General features: G+C 36.7%; 1 protein-coding gene across 4 annotated transcripts; it reads right to left on the bottom strand.

Moving 5' to 3' along the window:
* Positions 1-5,634: 5,634 nt before the first annotated feature.
* Positions 5,635-21,164, bottom strand: SERBP1 (SERPINE1 mRNA binding protein 1). 4 transcript variants are annotated; one of them, XM_058717032.1, is made up of 8 exons: positions 20,735-21,164; positions 16,947-17,097; positions 16,161-16,301; positions 15,959-16,048; positions 15,261-15,380; positions 12,359-12,536; positions 9,228-9,401; positions 5,635-7,851 (listed from the first exon to the last, which is right to left on the bottom strand). In XM_058717032.1, the coding sequence occupies exons 1-8, from the start codon at positions 21,045-21,047 to the stop codon at positions 7,795-7,797; spliced, it is 1,224 nt and encodes a 407-aa protein (XP_058573015.1). In that variant the 5' UTR covers positions 21,048-21,164; the 3' UTR covers positions 5,635-7,794. The 4 variants fall into 4 exon arrangements, with proteins under 4 accessions (XP_058573015.1, XP_058573017.1, XP_058573019.1 ...); XM_058717034.1 differs by having other exon boundaries at positions 15,959-16,030; XM_058717036.1 differs by having other exon boundaries at positions 15,261-15,335; positions 15,959-16,030.
* Between the last annotated feature and the right edge of the window lie 916 nt (positions 21,165-22,080).

Raw genomic sequence — 22,080 nt, 5'->3', positions numbered from 1 at the left:
AGGGTGGGGGTTAGAAATTTTAGGGTAATAACTTAAAAGCAGTGGATCTTGGAAATACAAAGTTTTTATCATAAGCCAATTTCCCCCAAATCCCCATTCTAACGGAATGACCAGTAACATCAAACACAGTCCTTAGTACATGCATTTTTGAAGGGTGTTATTAATGCAGTGCTCACTCTGACTGGTTAAGGTATTAATACCCACTACTCAGGTGGGGAAACATACAAATTAAGTAACTTCTAAGTCATATAACTAATACCTGATACTGGAGAGTCTTGTTTCAGAGAATAACCTTTATAATTCTTTCCTATGCAAAAGACTGTTCTACAAATTTATGTCAACTGGGGTTTTGACTATAGTTGACTATACTATAATTCCATAAAAATCTTTGATGCTATTTTTACTAGGTAACAAAAAACTGGCATTTCCATACTTTTAAAGTTCTACATCGTTATTTTTGAGAAATCTACATAAAACCTTGGTAAATCTTAAATGACCAGAAAAAATCTGGCACTCCTGAACTTGCTAATTTATCTCTCCAGCTAATCTAAGTCCTATAAGACACAGGTAGGCCACAGAAAGGAAGTAACTAACACTCCCAGTCAACTCCATTATTTAAAGGAAATTGATAAATGGAGTATTTAAAGCTACATATAAAAACATTATGCCTTTTCAATAGAAAAATAACCAGAGCAATGTTGTCTTTAATTAAAATAGCAATTACTCAACTTACCTATTGATTTTTTCCAAGTAAAAGGCTCTCTTAGGGCTGCATTTGACTTAATATTTTTGCTTATGTAAATTGTTGAAACATTAATGTCCTCCTCCATTCTGTAGTAACTGACTCATTTTGCGAGGGGTCATTTATTTCAGCAGCAAAACCATTCTTAAGTTGGTTCTGCTGAGATTTCAATCACATCTCTGAGACACACAAACATATTTATGTGCTGTCATAGTTTACCTTTAAGTCAATTCATACCTTTTTTAATTTCCACAAGTTTAAAGAATTCTTCCTTGCGAGACCCTGGCCTTATGTAGGTAAAAGAATGTTACATATCTTGTCAATTTTAGATATCTTACTACCTACCTAGAGGTTACTAGGACCCCAAGGGAATACTACAGTAACTATTAGGGAGTTTCTCAGAGAAGAAACTGTTCTCAAAGCCCTGAATTGTCACTGAAAAGGCCCTAACACCCCATAGCAGGATACTTTTACTAGTTCAAAAAACTGAAAATATTCCTTATAAACCGGGTGAAAACCAGTAACATAAGACATTTGTTCTTTATGAAAGAAAATCTCAATTCAGCTGCTAAAATGGCAATTATATACATCTTCCAACACTAGCGGACGATATGCCTATGTTAAGCTGAGGGCACATTTCTTGTGCCATCTAAAACCAAGGAGCCTGGAGACACACATCCCTACCTCTCCCCAACCAAAAAACCTCTCTCAAGGTGAAAATAGAGGATCATAGATTTCATTTAGAAACAGAAATCTTACTTTATTCCACCACATAGAGAGTAAAAGATCATTTGTCCCTCTGTAGAAAATACTTTTCCTAAGTTTCTTCTCCTCATACTTGTATTACAACTTTGACTAGATTCCTTTGCATTCCTATACATTCTCTTTAGTTTACCCCTCCTGGTCTATGGCAGGGTAGATTTTCAGAGCAGCTGCAAAGACAATTTTTAGAAAACACCCACTTTGACCTGCTTGCAATAGACTAAAATAACTTGCAAGGATAATTAAGTCAGTAAGCCATTTCTCCAGCTATAGATGCAATCTTAAATCAATTCAAATTTTTCCTCAAAAAATCTGTAGTTATTTTAAAAATCTAGTAACTCTAAGGAGCAAGACTGATGATCCTGAAAATAAGAGGAACATCCATACCCTCCCGTAACTGGAGGATGCTTGTTAAATTTCAATTCTTTAATCAACAATATATAGGCAATTTTCTCTTAATAAATTTTGTTCATTTTCTCCTGAAGAGGAAATCTTCTGATTATTTCACTTAGCATTATTCAGCATCCGAAGCCCTTCTCTTCTTCTTCTGTCAACATGACTTCCAGAGCTCTACCAAGACTCAAGAAGTGTGTTGGGGCTTGGGGGCGTCAGTCTAATTATTAAAAACATTGATTTACCAGATTTTGTTAACACAGTGACTAAATGCCACTCAATCTTCAAGGGATACATTAACAAAATATACCTGCTATGGATGCTGACTTCCTCCCCGGTGACCAGTAAAACTTACATCTTAAAAGTAGCTTTATCCAATCCAGTCTTCTCATGCATCCTTCAGAAGCTCTTTAGACTTTAACACTTAAATGAAACCTTGGTAACTATGTACATGAATCAAGTTGAAACAAAATTATCTGTAGTTTTTGGAAAAGTTCTTCCTCTACTGGAAAAAAAAAAAAAGTGTGGAAGCTTCACTGGAAATTCAGAATTTCCAGGGAAAAGACAAACCATCTATCTATCTATAAATAGAACGGTAACTGTGTTTAGTTCAATTCACCAATTATGAAAGCTTATACATTTTCAGCCATGAAACTGGGAGTTGATGAGGTGGTAGTGACAATCAGCATCTTCTTTAATGTGTTTAGTCATCAATTTCCACAACTACCTCTGGCAGTCTGAGCACTTTGAGAGTGTGGCTGCCAAACAAAGCAACATTTCGCTATGGATTATTACACCCTAGGTGTGAGACAAGGAATTCAATAAGTTCCCAAAACAAAGTTTCTGACATTATTCATCAGCTAATAAAAAATTTTAGTCCAATGTAACAAAACCAGGCAAACAAGAACCACATTGAGCTGGACCACTTCATACAACTCTTCATGCTAGGTAGATGGAAACCAGTGCCATTTCTTCAAACTAAGAGAGCTCTTTAAGTCTTAAATTCTTTAAGAGAAATGATCAGCTACAACTGTAACTGAGGGTAATAGAGTGTAATCAGTACCATCCATTTTCCCTACTCAGTTCACCAAATATCAAAATCCTGAATATTAACTAGCCCTTTGCTCTCCACATTTCCATACCAGTAACACTGAATACAGCTGTTTAAGAAATAAAACCGTATCAAGATCAGTTCAGAGCTTCTCTCTCAACACCTGGTATGTTATCCAAACAGGTTTTAAAAAACCTGTTATTAATTAGAATTGTCAGATATAACCAGGTATCTTTCATAGGTCTTCCAAGCACAAAGCTTAGCATACATAAGCACACTAGGAACTGCCACACCCAGCCAAACGGAGAGCAAAAGGGACAAAGTTACTGATTTAAAACACTTTAAGTACCTACATAATTAACATATCAAACAAAAACATAATTAGGTAAATTATTTCCTAACTTGCATGAGTCATTTTTCATCTTCTTTCCTTCCATTCAGAAGTAAACAATTGACTCCTAGTTATTTATAAGGTAATCAATGGCACAAAATCGAAATTCTGCCCAAATGAATATTCTAAGCTCTGAGAAATGCAGTCCTCAAGAATCCAGTAATTGATACCCCAGCTCAACCTATGAAGTTAATTAAAACAGACTTTTGTTTCCTCACCTATATAAAATGTTCACAACCCTCAGCTCACTGAAAAATCACTACACATCAGAAAGAGCATTGACAAAAACTGCCAAAACATAAAACATTAAACTATAATCATGGCATTAAGCATAATCTTATAGCAAATTTACACTTTCCTAAACAACTTTCAGGAGAATACATTTGAGTTACAAGCTACATAATCTTTTGTGAACAAGACCATCTTTACTTAAACAGGCTACCAGATACCTTGCCCTTATTCTGATTGTAGAAGTTAAAAGGTAACTTGCTTTAAAATATTTGTAACTTCACAACTTCCAGTGGGTTAGGATTTAATTTGTACCTAGAACTCTCACATGTTGACCTGGGAGTGATAGCTTAGATCAGGGGTCAGCAAAGATTTTCCATGAAGGGACATATGTTTCAAGCTTTGTGGGCTACATCTTCATATAGGATTAGTTTTTAACCCTTAAAAAATGTAGAAGTCATTCTTTGCTCAACTGTACAAAAGCAGGCCACAGGCTGAAGTCTGTGGACTCCTAGCTTATTTCCACTCATTTCCAATGTTAACTATCTCCCTGAAGCCAAAATCTTGATAGTAATAATGTATCTTTATATCATAACCATTTTATGAAATTAAACTTCTCATCCTTTAGTTACAATTTTTCTCTATATTCTTTGATCTAGTGAATTCCTCTCAGCCTGAAACAGGCTTACTTCAATCACTCCTCCTACAACCTTCATATTTACCTCACTTAAAAATCACATAGGATTTAAGTTGAGGACATGTCCAAGGTAAACCTAGGCTGAGCAAAAAGGAACTGAACCCAAATTTCTAAAATCTGCCACTTAATAAACATCTTAATGATAAACTTTGACAGTTTTGTAAATCATGTTAATGAATTATTTCACTAATTTCTAGGTCTGAAACTTTGGTAAGAGATCATTTTACAAGTTGTTATTACTCTGTAAAGCATACTAGTAATCACATTTTGGGCCTTCTCCGGCTAATTTGGAAATGGGACTTATGTTTAGACTTGCTAAACACAGGTTAATTTCAGAATTAGAAAAATATGGGTTATAATCTACTTTTTAGGTATTAATTTACTTTCTTTAGAAAGTAGAATTTACGTGTATTGGAAAGCCCTAGAATTTGCTATACTAGTTCCTTCAAAGTTGGGACAGCTATCCATTAATATACCTGATATAATCTTACCTTAAAGTCACAATCATTCAGGTTCCAGGAGCTTCACACTTGTGTTTTAACCTTTTAATATTTTTGGTTCCTTCCACGTAATGCTAGTGCTCTTAAAGATGTGTTTTAAATATCCAATACACATTATTTAGATTTTGTATGAAACTTCCTAATGGCACAATAAAATTTTCCTATTTCAGTGCAATGATCTCTAGCAATTGGAAAAATAATACAATTAGAATGAGTACTTCATAGTCTCCCTTCAAACCTATACCAAGAAATAAGCCCCAAATATATTTACAACCCTAGAGATGTGTCCTGCTTCCATGTTTAAAATAAAACTAAATAACTGAAGTGTAGTACCTACTACATTTTAAAATCTTTCCTAATTCCACACAAGTCTCAAAAGACTATTAAACTAAAAAATAAACTAAATCCCAATTATGTGAATGCAAGCTGAAAATGTCTTAGTAATAAGTATCAACTCTGGCATTATTCCCATGTAAAAGCACCAAGATAAAAGTTTACTACAACATTCAGTCAGGGATCACTATTATTTAGAGACCTGTATTAAGGGATTTTTAGTATTGTATCATTTGTTTAAAAAAAAAAAAGTGGTATTCAGTATGATAAACTTTCACACTCAAAATGTGATTTGCTAAAAGAAATGCCAATTGTCCTGTTAATCCTTGAAATTCATTTTACAAGTTAAGAATTCAACTTTCTAATTGAAATAGGTATCCCTTCCAAATGTGATCCAACAGCCTGGTTTAACAAAAACCCCACATAAACAAAATCTAAATATAAGGGGGGGAAATGATTATTTTGGGGGTGCACACACAGGTCAGAAAACACATAACGATAAATGGGCTCCTATTTGTTTTCATGACTTTTAAGAAGTGAGCATGAAAATAAAATCTTTATTTTCAGTTATTACCCACCAATAAGAGAAAGTTAGGTTCACAGTTTTAGCTCTTGACACAAAGTGAACTAGGAGGCAAATTTACATCCATCAGATACAACTAATGGACCAACTTTTTAAAGTTCAGGCTATCTTGAAAGCTTGCAACATACCAGATATTGCTGTATTCTACAGTGACAGAATGCCAGCAATGGCTGACACTAAGTAGAACTTGTGAAGTGTTTTTAATAGGAGGTGTTTTCTATATGTTGCTAAAAATCAAGGTTTACAAACATTACACGTCCAGAAACAAGTTTAAGGAACTTGGAAGTCTAACCACAATGATTTAGGAGGGTGTATGTTGCAATCTCAAGAGGGGTCAATAGTCCATAAGGACTAAATTAATACTTGCCTCTGGGTAGCAGGTATGTTTGTAAATATAAAATTATATTAGACATTAGCACCAGTGCAGAACACGTTCAGCATCATAAGATCCAAAACACCAGCACAAGTTTATGCATCATTAAAAACCAATTACCTCCTTCCTAAGATGTCAAACTAACAGGTAACTAGATTATAAATCTAATCCAAATGAATAACTCTTGTACTGTACAATTTCTCTTTTAGAAGTATATGGGAGAATTAATCAGCTAAATAGCAGACATTCTGATTTAAGATCTTCAGTATTTTTAAAATTGGACATTACCATACACAGGTAGAAAATACTGAGTGACAAAAGATCTTTAAAACTGTACATTAAGTTCCTTTCCTGTTTACCAATAAATGTGACAAAAAAAAAAAAATCCTAGAATATCTGATCTGTTTGTTGAGAATTCTCTCCATGTATGTGGTGATCCTCCCATTCAAGGAACCCATTAACCTAATTTTCTGAGGAAGAGGTAAAAGATACTTACTTGTCACTTTCTGTGGAACAGTCATCTATCAACTTAAGACCAAAATTAATAGCAATATAGGAAATTCAGAAACACTAAGATTTTTGGTGTATATTTCAAGGACGGTGCTGCTGTTCCAACCTTATAAAGTAAAGCTGTCTGCTCTCCAAATTCCAAAAATTAACATACCCCGCCCCCCCCCAATCTTACCATACAAACCAGTGCCCTTTGGTTTCTTAAGAAAAAAGCAAGGGTTAAAAGGCTGTTGATTATGGAAGAACAATTTTGATTTGGGACCTTCCACACACAGATCATACTGAGTGGCCAGACACTTATTTTACAGAACAGTTTAAGTAGTACGCAGTAGCCAAATCAACTTGTTCCACCCACCCTTTGGAGAGGAAAAAACCCAACACCCATAAAACTACTTCACTTGATAGGATGTGTACCAACAAGTAGCTTAAACCTTCACCAACAAGGTGTCTAGTTTGGTTTTTAAAATGGGGGACAGTCACACATTTTAAAAGCAAATATAGGTGAAATTGTCAATCAATTATAAATTTGAACCTAATGAACCATGCAGGAGCAAGGGTTAATAAACCAATGTGCTTTGAATTTGTTCAAGTACTGATAGTTCTGTAAATAAAGATTTAGCATATATAACAGCTATCATGAGAAGTGAAAAAAGATTTTCCCCAGAAATGAAAATATTAAAACTAAGTTAAAATACATAAAGTAGTATTAGTATTCCACACAGCATAAAATTTGACAAATCAAAGTTTACATGACCCAGTTGACCATGTGTGAAAATGCAAAGCAGGTATTAAAACTGATATTATGTCCAATATTTAAAACCAGTTTGTAATTGAGAGAACATCTAAATCCTTAATTAAAAAACACAAATGAAGTGAAAGCTTTAAACTGGTACACACTGTTCACACCTATATTTCAAGTTTGGAAATGCATATTTGCAAGCAGCAATACAAAAGTATTCATGAAGAATGCATAATCTCTGAAAATTATGAAAACATCCCTGCTACCAATACATTTCTAAATACAAAACTGACTACCATATTGTTACTTCTGTGTAGCGAGAGAAGTTCATTTTCAAAACAGATAAAATTCAGTCTTTAGGTGTGAATGGTATGAATGACAGTCTTTTTTTTTTTTTTTTTTTAAATTCTTAAGTCGTTTGGGATCCTTAAGCATGCAAAACCTCAGATGGGAGGGTCCACAAAGGAACCAGGGTTGTCTTATGGCATCCAGTTAAGCCAGAGCTGGGAATGCCTCAGGGTCATCTACATCAGGAGCAGAAGCACTTGACTGAAAAAGAAAGAAACCAAAATGAACAATTCTAGAATCTTGGATTGCCAGTGTCTACATTCAGACACACAACTCTAAAAAATCATGAGGTTAAATAAAATACTAAGTAAAATGTGGCAAAAGCTTTACTTAAAAGTCAAAGTTATGGAGCAGAATAAAACTATAAATATTTACAATGAGCCTTGTCCTAAGTTTTTATCAAAACCTATAAAACTTGCTTAATAATACCATGGGTTTAGTTTTCTAATAAATCACACAAGTAGACTCACATGGAATATGTGTGTGGAATTCTTACTCTGTTGTTTAGTAATTTTTTCCTCCCTTGCTCAATATGAATGGCATCAATTTGAAAGCAGGCTAAGAAACTTGTTACATAAAATGATTTAAGCAGCACATTCATCAGTGTTAGAAAGGGACCCAACTGCTATTTATAAAGTACAAATAACAACAGAAATGTGTTGAAAGAGCCCATATACACAACAGTGATCTTTTTAAAAAAACCAGATGTCAGAGGAAGAAACAAGAAATTATCATCCATTATGGACAAGCATAAAATCTGTTATACTAATCTACCACTATAATCAAACACTGACAGACTAAATCAAGTAAATGGGTCTCCAATTTGCACATCAGGTGTTGAGAATTCAGGAAGGCATCATTGTTGTTTCCTAGCCACACCATTAGAGACAAAGAACTAACTTAACCCAAGTATTACCTCTAATACTTTAGTTTAATAATATCTAGTCATGATACTTTGGCATCAAACAAATCAGAGTTCAAATTCATCAGTTAGTAGGGCTTCTATCAAAATATTTCTTAAGAACTTGTTTCATGTCACACACACTGTGCAAGGCATTAGATTATAAAACTAGGACATAAATGAATTCCAGCTTTCACACTATAGTAAAAAAAAGTGACAATATCATCTTGTGTCACACAATTATGGACACAAATATTATTAATGTTAACATTTAGCTGAGAACTAAAAAAAGCAGCAAAGAGTCAAGGCAAAGGAAGAGGCTGGCATTTCAAGTAGACCTTAGCAAAGGCCAAGAGTTAACCTGGTTCCCTGTATCTAAATTTCTCCTTCTGTAAAACAGGGATGTCAGTGTGGTAACAAGAATTAAGTACCTAAAATGCCTAGCACAGCACCATGACCAGCACCTAATAAGTACTGAACAAAGTGATAATTTTACTAGCAGCACAATTCAATCACTTTAAATACTTTAAACAAAAATATAGCCTAAAATGTAGTTTCTTGAAGGTATGTCTGTCTACTTCTTTTTTCTTCTTCTATTCATATCCCCAAAATGGACATAGGGCACTGATTTACCAAAGAGAGGTCTTCAAATTACTTAAAGAAGTCTTAAAATTACCTTGTCAGTTCTGCTGCCACGGTTTGGACGTCCACCACGCCCACGGCCACCTCGCCCTCCCCTGCCACCACGTCCTGGGCGGCCAAGGTCTCCAAAATTGATCTCCAGCTGAGACGTTATATCATTTGCTGGCTTCCGGAAATGATGGTCCATAACCGAATCTTCAGCATGAGCCTAAAAAATTAAGAGTGGGCCATGGGATGATTAATAGGAAAGCAACACCACTAATTTCTAAATAATTAACTTTCTTTTAAAAAGACCAAAATCCAATCTGCACTTTGTGTGAATATATCAAAAATGATATGTGTCCTTCAGATGAAGACTTCTGGATAGATGTAAGGTTTCTACTGGTGATAACTGAATCCCTTTTTAAGTTATGAAGAGAACTCTGGCTCTGTACTCTTCCAAGTATGACTTGGGAAAAGAAGTCACATATAAACTTCTCAGAATGCTTTTCTGTTCATGTACAACTATATGTTCTTCCCTATAAACTGGAGAACCACAGATTCAAATGAAACACAACTTTACATCAGGGAACCTTGAAAGCTAAGCACAAATAAATCCAAGCCTTAAATATAGCCAGGTAACCTTAAAGTCAACATGTTTGTGGAATCCAGATCCTCCTCTGTATTTATGTATAAGGTATACCACCCACTCTGCAAAACAAAACAAAAGCCAGAGAATTTTACACTGTTTAATTCTTAATTTCTTCTTATATGTTTGGGATGAATGTGTTTTAATTTTTTTAATGTTTACTTTTGAGAGAGAGCGAGAGAGAGCGCGCGCAAGCAGGGGAGGGGGAGATAGAGAGGGAGACACAGAGTCCGAAGCAGGTTCCAGGCTCTGAGCTGTCAGCACAGAGCCGGATGCGGGGCTTGAACTCACAAGCCGTGGGATCATGACCAGAGCCGAAGTTGGATGCTTAACTGACTGAGCCACACAGGCGCCCCGGGATGAATGGGTGTTAATCTTCTAGTTGGAAACTTTTCTTATACTACTTGAAAAGTATGTTTTAGTATTTCTAAATACAGGTACAATCCTTTTCTGAAGGAACAATGAACATTTTGTTCTTTCTAAATGTTGTAACACTACAACTGTTAACTACCCTTTAAAGTAGAAGTAAATTTTGTAGTTATATCTATGTTTTCACCCCTCTAATTGTCTAATATCCAAATTGTCATTCCTCAGTGCTAGGCCAACCTAATCTAAAAGGCAGTAGAAGGTTCTTTTTAGAATATCCATTTAAGTTAATGTTTAAATGTAAATCCACAAAACAACTGGCAAATTAAAGTCAATTATATATACGAATTGCTTAATTTTTAAACATTTGCTACTGCAAAGCAACAGTATCAATTCATTAATTAGAAGTGTTTTATAAGTTTCTAGAGCACAGAAGCAAAAAAGCCTAACTGATATCCTACTGAAGCACCTCAAAGGTTGTACTACACTAATAAAGACAAAGTCTGGATATTCAGGGCACATCCCTTTAAAGCAGCTAGAACAAATCTGCAGTTTTTTTTCTAGAACCATGAAGGATAATCAGGAACTAAGAGCTCTGACTTCAGCTGTCAATTAACAACCTAATTCAGTTTTCCATTTCTAAAGTTTCTTGTTTTTCCTAACTACTAGTTTGTTGTGAGGATTAGGATATGTAAAAGAGAAAGAGCACTTAAAATGTACTACAACAATCTTGAAGACCTATACATAAACTGCAAGACCATATATGTCAATAAGGCCAGATCTAAACAGGTTCCCACATCACAAAAGCAACATGAACAAAAAGGATCCAAACACATAAAAGTGGTTTGATAACAAACATGTCCTGGTTTCAAAGTTATTCATAACAAATTTCACAACTTAATTTTCAAAAATTTCTAATCATATACATCAGTTTGTGTAATTATTTTTGAAAAGTTCAACGTAAAATAGTACTTAAAACTACCATACCTAACCCAAGGTCTGTAAAATGCATGAGAGATTTCAGGGTATTCATGAATCATGTAAAATAGATCAGTATTTTGTGTATGTGTGTCTTGTTCTAGAGAAAAGTTCTATTGGGACCCCAAAAAAGTTACAAATCATTTTGTCAAGTTGCCTAAGTAAATCTTACCCATTTTAACGTAAGCAGTTTAATAATTAGTACAAATTAACAACCTCTCCAAGATGAACTTTCATGGTTTTTTTAATCAGGAATCCTATTTGCTTAACCCTAATACACAACTTTATCTGCAAAAATTACAAAAAAAATAACCAAAGGCATTCAAATGAAGCAAAAAGTTTTTTTTTTCCCTACAGGACTTGGCACTTAAGTCCCCATTTTATTTTTATGGAGTCAATGCTAAAAAAATCATCTCTAAACCCAGAATATTTAAGTCTCTTCAACCTTTATTTCAAAATGTTTCCAAGTTTGTTTCACAGCTATTTGTTTAGAAAATTAAGATGCAGTATCTTACCGAATCTTTTTATTGCAAGTTGCCTTAGTAACGAAAACATTTCAACTTAACTTTATAATCAAAATCTCACACTTGTACAAGCCCTAAATCATGTGGCAATGGGCCATTCCTCTAAGAACCCGCTCCTATGATTGTTACCAAATCAAAAACCACCAACATGCCTTTCTCAAATATTTTTGTTAGTAAACCAATTTGCTGGTTCCTGTAAGACATCAATCCTCAGTAAAGGAAAACATTTTTTGAAGAGTCTTGATCATTATAAATGGCACAGGCAGAATTTGAAAAATTTAATAATGAAGCCACTAATTTATTTTAGATTAAACCACATGAATATGCAAATCTTTCATCTGATTCCCAGTTAGGCAAGACATTTTAAATATTAGCACAACTCTGAAAAGACCTACCTTATTTCTAAGACACTAATTTTATGATACACAACTAACTGCTTTTTAGGAAAAAAACAAAACCACATTAGATACATTGTGGACTGATTGAAGGACTACTTTTCTTGAAACATATGGTAATGCAATTTATTTCCTTTTTGAAAGTTTATCTACCCCAAATGATCCTAGGTAAAGGTTTTCTAAAAACAGATTACCCATGTCATATTTTTAAAAAGTATAAATACAATTCAATACACATCTGAACATTCCCAAACACCACAAAACTTAATTTTACCTCTTCACTCTTTGACTTATGAAGAACAAATCCCTTCTTCCACTGCCCATCAGCACCTTCATTTGGTTTTCGGATATTAAATTCTACTTTTGCCCGGTCCTTATTTTGAATAGCTTTCCACTCATCCAAAGTCATTTCTTTTGGACCCTCTTCCTTTACTTCTTCAACTTCATTCTCCCTGTGAAAACATATTTGTTTTATAGCTGGTAGTTCTTTTAAAGCTGATAAAATCCTAATTTACAATTATAAGGAAGCAGCTAATCTTGACTAGTTGGTAATCTTTAAGAGACTACTCAAGGACAAGAAGACCCCAGCCCTCTTTGTAACCCAAAGTTTAACATGTAACTTGGTGGAGGCTAGAATTCAGTACTTGTTGAATTAGTGAAAGCATGGATAACTGAGGAATATACAATTTTGAATTATCTTTACCTAAAATACACATTTCTTAAAAACATACTTCTTTAAAACCATACATACCCTTATGTGATTAAAATATTAGGCTTAGCTTCTCCTAAAACACTTTTTAATTTTCCTAATTTCCCACAATATAGAACTTATAACAAAAATAAAGGCAATCATCTAGGATGACTGAACAACCAGGACTCATATTGTAGAATATAAAAGGACTATTCCTCTATCCTTTATCAACTAACGCTCATAGCAAAACAATTTTAAAAGCCAAGTACACCTATAAATCCAAAATCCTGTATACTCCAAACTTTCAAATCAACCTGACATGGACAGGAAACTGCAGCTTCACCAATACTGGAACCTTCCACAAAACACACCAATTTCAAAACTTCATACTAAATTAGTTAGAACTATTATATACTATCCTTTCCCTTTTTTTCAAAAACAAAGCATGGGCCTAGGAATCCATTATTTTAGTCTAATCTCAACTTGTAATTGTCACCAAACAAGTTGTTTGCTATTTTGGGAGCCTTGCTTCCTTCCAAAGATAGCAGGTGACTCAGTTAGCCTGAGAGCTCAAATATCTATCTCCCTTCCATGCTACTTTTCACTGTTCGACATATCCTATCTTAAAATTTCCTGTACCAAGTTTACACTTAATAAATGGTACCTTGGCTAGCAATATCAAATCCAACTCTTGTCACTTTGCAAATGAGAAAACTAAGGATCAAAAAAAGATCCTAGTTACTCCCAAGTCATGACACAGCCAAGAATAGAACTCAGCATACCTTTACCACGTCATGAGATCATGACCTCTACCTTCAAGGGTTGTTGTAACGATCAAATGAAATAAAATAAAGGCTCTGGGAACTAAATATAAGGGAGTTAATCAAAGTCAGCCTGTGACTCTTAATCAAAGCTATGCTTCCTAAATTTATACTTCCACATATAAGATGGAATACTATATTCAGATTCTCCCCTGCTCTAATATCATAATCTTGATCTTCTTTAGCCCAAATACCCTCAATTGTATTCCTGGGTCCTGAGCGAAAGATTTGCTTGCAATACACTATCAATACATTAATTTCTTCCGATAAACAGTTTTACCACTCAAAATTATGATTTCATAGTTTCATATAAGTGAAATTTATATTACCCCAAGTGTAATAGATCACTTAATACCATGTATGTTTATCTACTCTAATAGTAAATTATTATTCTTTCTTCAAACAAACCCATGGAATATGATACTATTACCAATAATGGTTCACTGTAGGCGCAACTTTTGGAGAAAAAGAAGAAAAGCATCCCCTCTCTGACTGATTTAAATATACTCTGATTAAGATTACACAAACCCAGGGTGCCTGGGTGGCTCAGTGGGTTAAGCATCCAACTCTTGATTTTGGCTCAGGTCATGATCTCACGGTCGCATGTCAGGCTCTGCCGACTGTGGAGCCTGCTTGGGATTCTGGCTCTCCCTCACCCTCTGCCCCTCCCCCACTCGTGGGCTAGCCTTCTCTACATAAACAAAAACCCTAAATAACTGGCAATTACAGAAACCCTAAATAACTGGCAATTCCAGACTTTAAGCCATATTACTATATATAATAAATGACTGGCATGTAACTTCTGCTTGGGTTGATGGAAACTAGAGGAAGGCAGTAAGTTATTTCCACCAGCATAACTTGAACCTTTACAATTCTTTCACCCTTGAATGAAGACTTCAAAACCAAGTCTTATATCTAAAAAACTCAGAAAATGAAAAGGATTAAGAAAGCCAGTAAATTAGTAACATATTCTGGCTCTTGCTCTCCTCATACATTTAAAAACAAGACAATAACGCTATGTTCCAAATTCTATAGGGGGGAGTGGGGGAAGCCTTCAGAGACAGAGAAACCAATTTTAAAATGGTCACATTTTCTAGTTTTAAACTATTTTGGAATAAAATTTACATAGACTCCAAAGTACTACCACCTATGCATTCTAAATACTACAATTCTCTTATGTCAACCATTTGGTCTAATTTTCAGAAACCCCCAGTTTTAGCTTCCACCTATTCAATGTCTCTAGACAGCTATCATCACTAGTATTATTCATTATAACTTGTCTACCACATAAAGTATAGCTAAATAAAATGCAGGGCATCTTTTTCCTATTCTCCATTCTCAGGTTAAACAGTTAATTTTTGTTCTCAAGGTGAACAAGTATTACTGTTCATACTGTAAAATATGCATTTTCCTTATCTTTTAAAAGACAACAATGGTAATTTCAAATAGAAATATCCATTTCTATTTTTCAAACCATTATAGTCCAATATAAAAATGTGTAAAGCAGTCCTCTAAATAGATACTATTTGAGGGATTGGGGCACCACTAAAGTCTCTGGTTAAAAACCATCAAATAGTAGCATTAAACCTGCATGCTCTTTTCTTGGTAAAAACCCAAACTGATTGCAATGCTGGGGCATTACCAGTACACATAAAACCACTTACTTATTTTCAGTGTCTGCAACTGGATGTTCTTCACCTTCAGGTGTTTCCTCAGTCACATTTGATTGATCCAAGTCACTGCAATTATAAGATATTGGTTTCTGAATGTATTTTGGGGACTCTCTAAGGAAAAAAGAAAAAGAAAAGCATCTAGGTCCATTTACATGTAGCTGAAGAATTCTTTATACAAAAATGTTTTAAAGTCTTCACATTCCCTAACAATCTTTTCTTACTAAACTTCCCAGTAGACCTAACAGAAAATAACTTAAAAATGCATACTAATTCCAAGTTATAGTTCAAGTACTTTATTCAAAAAGTAGCAGGACAGAGTAGCTTGCTCAAAAACAAAGTTTCAACAGCCTATCAAACTTTTCTAATGACCACACGGGTCAACAGCTAGAAAAGGAACTATTAAAAACATACAGGAAATCAGCATACCCAAATAACTTAAACGTAGGGTTTGAAAAGCTACACTGCCATATGAAAAGAAAAATTAACATCACATATATTAAAATATAGAAAAATTGGTCATTTGACATATTGTATTCAAATACATCCAACAAGATAGTATAAAGAAGTAGCTCTCAGATGAGAGCATCTGTTCTTCTCCTAGGACAAGTAAAACTTAATAGGTATAGATAAAACTCTAATAAAGTATAGAATCTTATTTAAGCATTATTTTAAAAATTCAGAATACCAACGTTAATTCATCTTTGACAGTTCCCCAGTTGTGAGAGCCGCTACCTCCACGTTTGTCTTCGTGCTTCAGGCCACTGTAATGTGAAAAAGAACTAACAAAACTGAGTTAACATAGTACTCTTTAATTCTAGACATTCAAATTTTGTCTAATTAAGGAAGCAAATTCACATGTAAAAATATAATCAAAACCTATATAAGACTTACGATCTATCACTTCCACTATGCCTATCAAATTCACGTTTGCCACGAGAATCAAATCCATCTCCTCGGCCCATTCCACGTCCACGGCCTCCTCGACCTCTTCCAAGACCACCACGGCCTCGGATAGGCCGATCAATAATCGGTCTACAACAAATAAAAATATATTATATACCTCCTCCAAGGTTTCCAGAAAAAAAAAAAAAAAATAAGGAAAATTCATCCAAAGACTCAAATGCAAAAACATATTTACTGGCTAATAATGCAGTGGTTAAACACGTTTCAGAAAATTCAAAACAATCTACTTCCAAACACAGAAATCAGAACTAGGAAGCTCCCCGCAGACGAGAAATTTTTGCTTTCTCTAAAACTCTACTGCCAGTGCCTATACTTTTTCATGGTTATTCATTTTGCATTATAATCCAGTAAAACCACTACACCTCACCAATACACTTCAAAATAAAAATAAATGCATCTAATGTGCACAAGTCATCTGTTTTCCTATAAACAATTATCCAACAGGACTTTCCTGCTAACAACATCTGGGGACAGTAAGGAAAAGAAATTATCCACTGATTTGATAGAAGTATTTCATTACAAGAAGTCCAAGACTGAACACTAAAAACTGTCACCAAAATGTTCATAGTAAAACAATGCATACACTCAGACATTTCTCTAAAAAACTGATCAATGTAACCAGCCACACTGCCACCTGGCAAATTATGCCCAATTTATAGCTTTGTGTTAATATATGACTCTATAAACTGACAAATATGAATTAAAAAATCTTGCCTATCAACTGAAAATTCTCCTCCTTCACCCTTTTCTTCAAGTGGCTTTTCAAATCGCCGTTCACGAGGTGGTCGCCTTTCTGGTCTCCTATCAATTATTTTCCCTTCACCCTGCAGCTGTTGATCAGGTCTTCTTCCAACACGTCTTATTCCTAAAATGATAAATAACCTGCATAAGCACAGTGTTTTTGCAACACAAAAAATTAGGCAGACTACCGAAAAACAAAAAAAGAAAAAAAAAGTTGCTATTCTTTCAATCCACTATCCAGCACTTGCTGCTGAAACTGGCAAGTGGGCATCTCTATAAAGTATAAAAGTACTTCAGAGAAATTCCTATTTAAAGACAATAAATTTGTTTCAAACTTCTATTTAGTTTGCCAAATCATATCCCACTCCCTCCCCAAGCATTCCTGTAACTGACTTGTTAAGTCATCAGGGTAGCCATTATTCCTCTCACTTTTCAAGATGCCACAATCCCTTAATTTAAAATTCCCACTTTTAGAAATTTTAGGCATATGATACATAGTGGCTTTCAAGATACCAAAGATTAACACCAGTAGCCATTCATTAGTCAACACTGAAGCAAATCAACACACTCACCAGATAAGGACCCTCAGAAAACAGTGAAGGCCACCTACTTTATTTTACATAATCTGGAGGAAATAAAACTAATTTCTATGAAATTACAAAACTGATAGGAAAACAAATGGCACAGAGGACTACATCTTCATTGTTTCAAACACCTAATTAACCAGAAAAAAAGTATCATTTTCCTCTCTTAATTATGGTATGTATTCACATATGTATCCATCCATATCCATTCACAGGGACACACACTGAGAAAAAAAAATACTGCTATGCAACCACCAGGAAATAGTCCAATCATTTCATTATTATAAATGGAGAGCTTTCTTTGTTTGCCCTTACAAGTATCTTTGTTTCCGAAGAATCTTTAAAAACCACACACACATAGATCCCTTTAAAAACAGTATTTAAGAAATAAAAACCATCACTAGGTGATGGCTAAAACATTTACTCATTTCCCCATTAGTTTTTTCCTGTGTCAGTGGCCCACAAAGGCAACCAATATGCATTATCAGTGGCCTCAAGTAGATTAAATTCATGACTGTAAAATTTCAGGTATGCCTAAACTCCTAAACCATAATTTCTGCCCGAGTCAAAAAGCAGCTGAGGAATTGGTTTTGTAACAGGATCTTAAGTTGATTCACTGATTCTTTCTAAGAAAGTGACCACCACCAGAATGCACCCAATCATTCAGTTGCTTGTAACTAAATTCAAATGGTAAATATCAAACTCTTAAATAAAATTTTAAGGTCCAATCCACATAAACTCTCAGGGTAAACCACAAATGTTAGATTGTAAGGCATCTTAAACAAATGCTGTCACAGGTATAGTGTATTGGGGTGGAGCTATGGAACCAGTCTTTTAATAATGATATTCAACAAGCCAAACACACCCAAATGAACAATGGCTTCCTTCCCCACCCAATATTCATTATTATGCTTACAGAACCTAAAAAATTTACTAAATAAATTCACCCAATGACAGATATTTTTAAAAATTCAAACTTTTCTTACCCTCTTATCTGCACTTGCAAACTCATTTGATCTGCAGTAGATTCCAGGCTTTCAATTAAAAAAAAAAAAACCAAACTAAACTAAAAAACACCTTAGTCTACACTCTTAGCGATGTTCTGTGTCAGCTCTCAAATTCTTCAAATGGACAAGCTATGAAACTCATAAAATACGAAATACATATCTAAGATACTTCTAGCATTTGCCAGGACTTATCATCCAAAGGCAAAGAACACATGATTAGGTAGCAATTCTTCCCACTGCAAGAGGCAGGGAGACAGTTTACAGGTCTATCCTTCTCCAATGCCCACAACATCAACTGACAGGTAGGAGGGATCTGAAATCTTTTTCATTCAGCACTTTTCCTATATTTATATGCTTGTGTTTTATGCAATTTAAGGTTAACAAGTGAGTGCAATGTATTGCTGATCTGAAGAAAATGTTGACAGCTAATATGGAAGTTTTCCTAAGGAAAGTGTACAGAGTGTGAACTCAGTCCTGGTTACAAATTTATGAAGTAATTCCATAACTTTGTAACCTAAAATACTAGGTTTGAGGTTAAGAGCTTACCTCAAAAGTGGGCTTTATGATCAAAACAACTGAGGGGTTTAAATCAATCTTCATGCTTTGAACATTCAAAATGGGTGAACACATTTACCTGGTACACTTTGATTTATATATTTGACTCAATTTTTTCACTTTTTTTGGATTAGTGATCAAGGGGGGTGAACTTGAGCAAAAAATAGTAAATACACAGGTCTCTGTTACTCAACACATAAATTAAATAATTATTCCACTGTGCTACAGGTTGCTTTAAAACTTAGATTAAATAGATACTTGGTCTAATCAATGTGCACACATGCTTTCCAACACTCCAAATTGTGCTTCTCCCCACCCTGTAATTTTAATACAAGAATTGTTTTGTTTTAGTCATCACATAGGTTCTTCATTCCAAGCATCACAGAAGTTCTGCATTAAAAAAAAAAATCCCAAAGCAAAGCCTAATATCATAATAAATCATAATTGTGATTTTTAAAATTAGTTGAATGCAATTCAACTAAAATGAGAAACTACTACTTTCACGAGCACGTGGCAGTGAAGAACAATTTCAACTTTCAACATAAAAAGGCAACTCCAAAGATTCAGAGCTTAAGTACTACACCTACCTGCTACCGATAGAGTACGTTTTCTTATCCTCAACTGTTTTTGCTTTTTCATCCATCACAGAAGACAAACCAGCAATAAGAGAACGCAAAAATCAACCCCAAGACAACTGTGACCGGCCAGTGAGTCCTGAGCATGCTTCATGCACATGTGGAGAAAAAGCTACAGACTCAAAGGAGCTCTGCCATGGCTAACATTGTGACAGCCTCTGCACTCATTTCACCACGAGGCCCAGGCGGGGCCACTGAAATACTGAGAGGAGGGGTGACGGGACAGAGGACGAGCCTCAGGATTTCCTGCAATAACAGGTCTTCGTTCAGAATTCCCGCTTCTGCTTGCTACAGTGTAACAAAATGTCTCTTCCCAAAAGCTTCCTTCACTCCAAGTTTATAGTTTTTAACAGTTAAGGGGATGGGGGGGGGGGCAATAAAGTACATGTGGCACCTGGAACAGCAGCTTGCTCCACAGTATGATAGCGTAGGACACAGAACTAGCTCAGGTGCAAACTCCGACCCCCCCCAGCTTTTCAGTGGGGTACTCCGCGCCATCGTGGGACAAGATGGCAGGAGAGAAGCCAACCGCACCTCAAAGCAGCCTCGGGAGAGCTCCGTGCTGCAAGAAGCTGTGGACCCCACACTTCCCCGTAACTACAAAAGCTTCAGCAAGTGGCTAGCTTCCCCGAACCTCGGTCCACGCGCTCGCCCGCCAAGGAATCCGGCGGGAAGTCAACAGCCTCCCAGGATCGCGAACACGCTCGAGGAGCAGCTTATCTCCAGAGCACGCTCCTCCGCTCAGAAACTGAAGCGGGAAGGGGATGGCTCCAGGATCCTTGCAGGTGGTTTGAACTTGGGGCTACCACGCTCCCAGAACCTTAGCGGGACCTGGCTTTTGTCGTGTGGAGGAAACGTGAGGAAATCGGCGGCAAAGTCTCCCGCGGACCCTTAGAACTCCAGAAGTAGGTGGTAGCCGTAAAGTCCCCTCGTTCCTTCCCTCCATCCCGGGTCTCCCCCACCTTCTACCACAGCTTTACCTTCTTTCTTAAGCGCCACGGGCGGCTGCGTCTCCTCTTTCTTGTCAACCACGCCGACGTTGGGGGGCAGTGGGTTCTTGCGGTCTTTCTGGGACTCTTTACGCAGCTGTTTGCCTGCCGCGTTGGAGTTGGTCTGGGCTGCGGCCTGAGCTGCGCTCTTGGCCCCGGGGCCCCCAACGCCGCCCCCGCCGGCTTCTTTTTTCTTGTTCTCTGCTGCCTTCAACACCTCAAAGGGGTCCGATTCGTCGTCAAATAACTGGTCGAATCGGTTGGTGACCACGCAGCCGAAGCCTTCCTGTAAGTGCCCAGGCATGATGGTGGCTCGGCGGCGCGTTCCTCCACGGATTGCAGCGGGCCGCGCCGAGCCAAGAGCGCCTGCTTCAGCTCTTCCCACAAGATGGCCGGGCCGAGAGAGGGGGGCCGTCTTCTCTTCCGGCGCCAGGCACACATCCGGGAGCGGCCAGCGCCGCACGGCACCACGGGGTATGTAGGCCAGAGTCGCTTTTCCTGAGGCGGCTCTCGGCTCCAAGACTACAAATCCCAGAATGCACGGCGCTGCAACTCTTCGCGCGCGCCTAAGAGGAGGGACCTCACGAAGGGAGTGGAGCGTGCGAGCTGAGGGCGGGGAAGCGTTGTGGTGGGCGGAGTCCTGCCACCTGCTCTTGCCACCCTTAAACTCTCTGGGTCTCGGGCTACTCTGAAAACAGGAAAACGAGACGGCGTATTTTGCTCGCGAAAGTTCTCTGTCTTTGGTTTTACTTACCCGCCTCCGGCCTAGGGCTAACTTTCCCCACCTCCCCGGGGAGGGTCAAGGTGACTCCAGATTTTACAATTAGAGACTCACAAACTTCCAGGGCTGGAAGGTTGCTGCCTCGCGCAGGCATGTCCCAGTCTGTTCCAAGTTCTTAGCTGCTCAGGTGTTGGAGTCGCCCTGTTGCACCGCCAATAATGAATCGAGACTCTTGTGTTTAAATGAAGGAGGAATACGCTTTCTCTCGCGGGGACGTGAACTCGGTTAGCAGAATGAAAAAGACCACTTGAACTATCGCACAGGAGCATTGCGCGCCTTTCCTGAAGAGTTAATTGCTGTTAACTCTTAACAGTGCAGCACTAGCTAGATACGGGGCAAACCTCAAAAAGGCACTGTTTGTAGGAACACTTTCTGAACTCGATCCAATTGTCCATTAGTGTCCAGCAAGGTAAGGTTGGTAAAATGTGTTCAAGAAATAATATTGTAAAGCATCTGAGTGTGTGGGGTGCTGAGAAATGCAGCGAGGAGAGGGAAATGTGTCAGCAAAATAATTGCTGTTATTAAAAGCGTTGATATTAGTTGAGAATAGTGAGGT

This window comes from Neofelis nebulosa, chromosome 2 (genome assembly GCF_028018385.1).
Source record: "Neofelis nebulosa isolate mNeoNeb1 chromosome 2, mNeoNeb1.pri, whole genome shotgun sequence".
NCBI lineage: Eukaryota > Metazoa > Chordata > Mammalia > Carnivora > Felidae > Neofelis > Neofelis nebulosa.
This window is presented reverse-complemented; position numbering and strand designations above follow the sequence as displayed.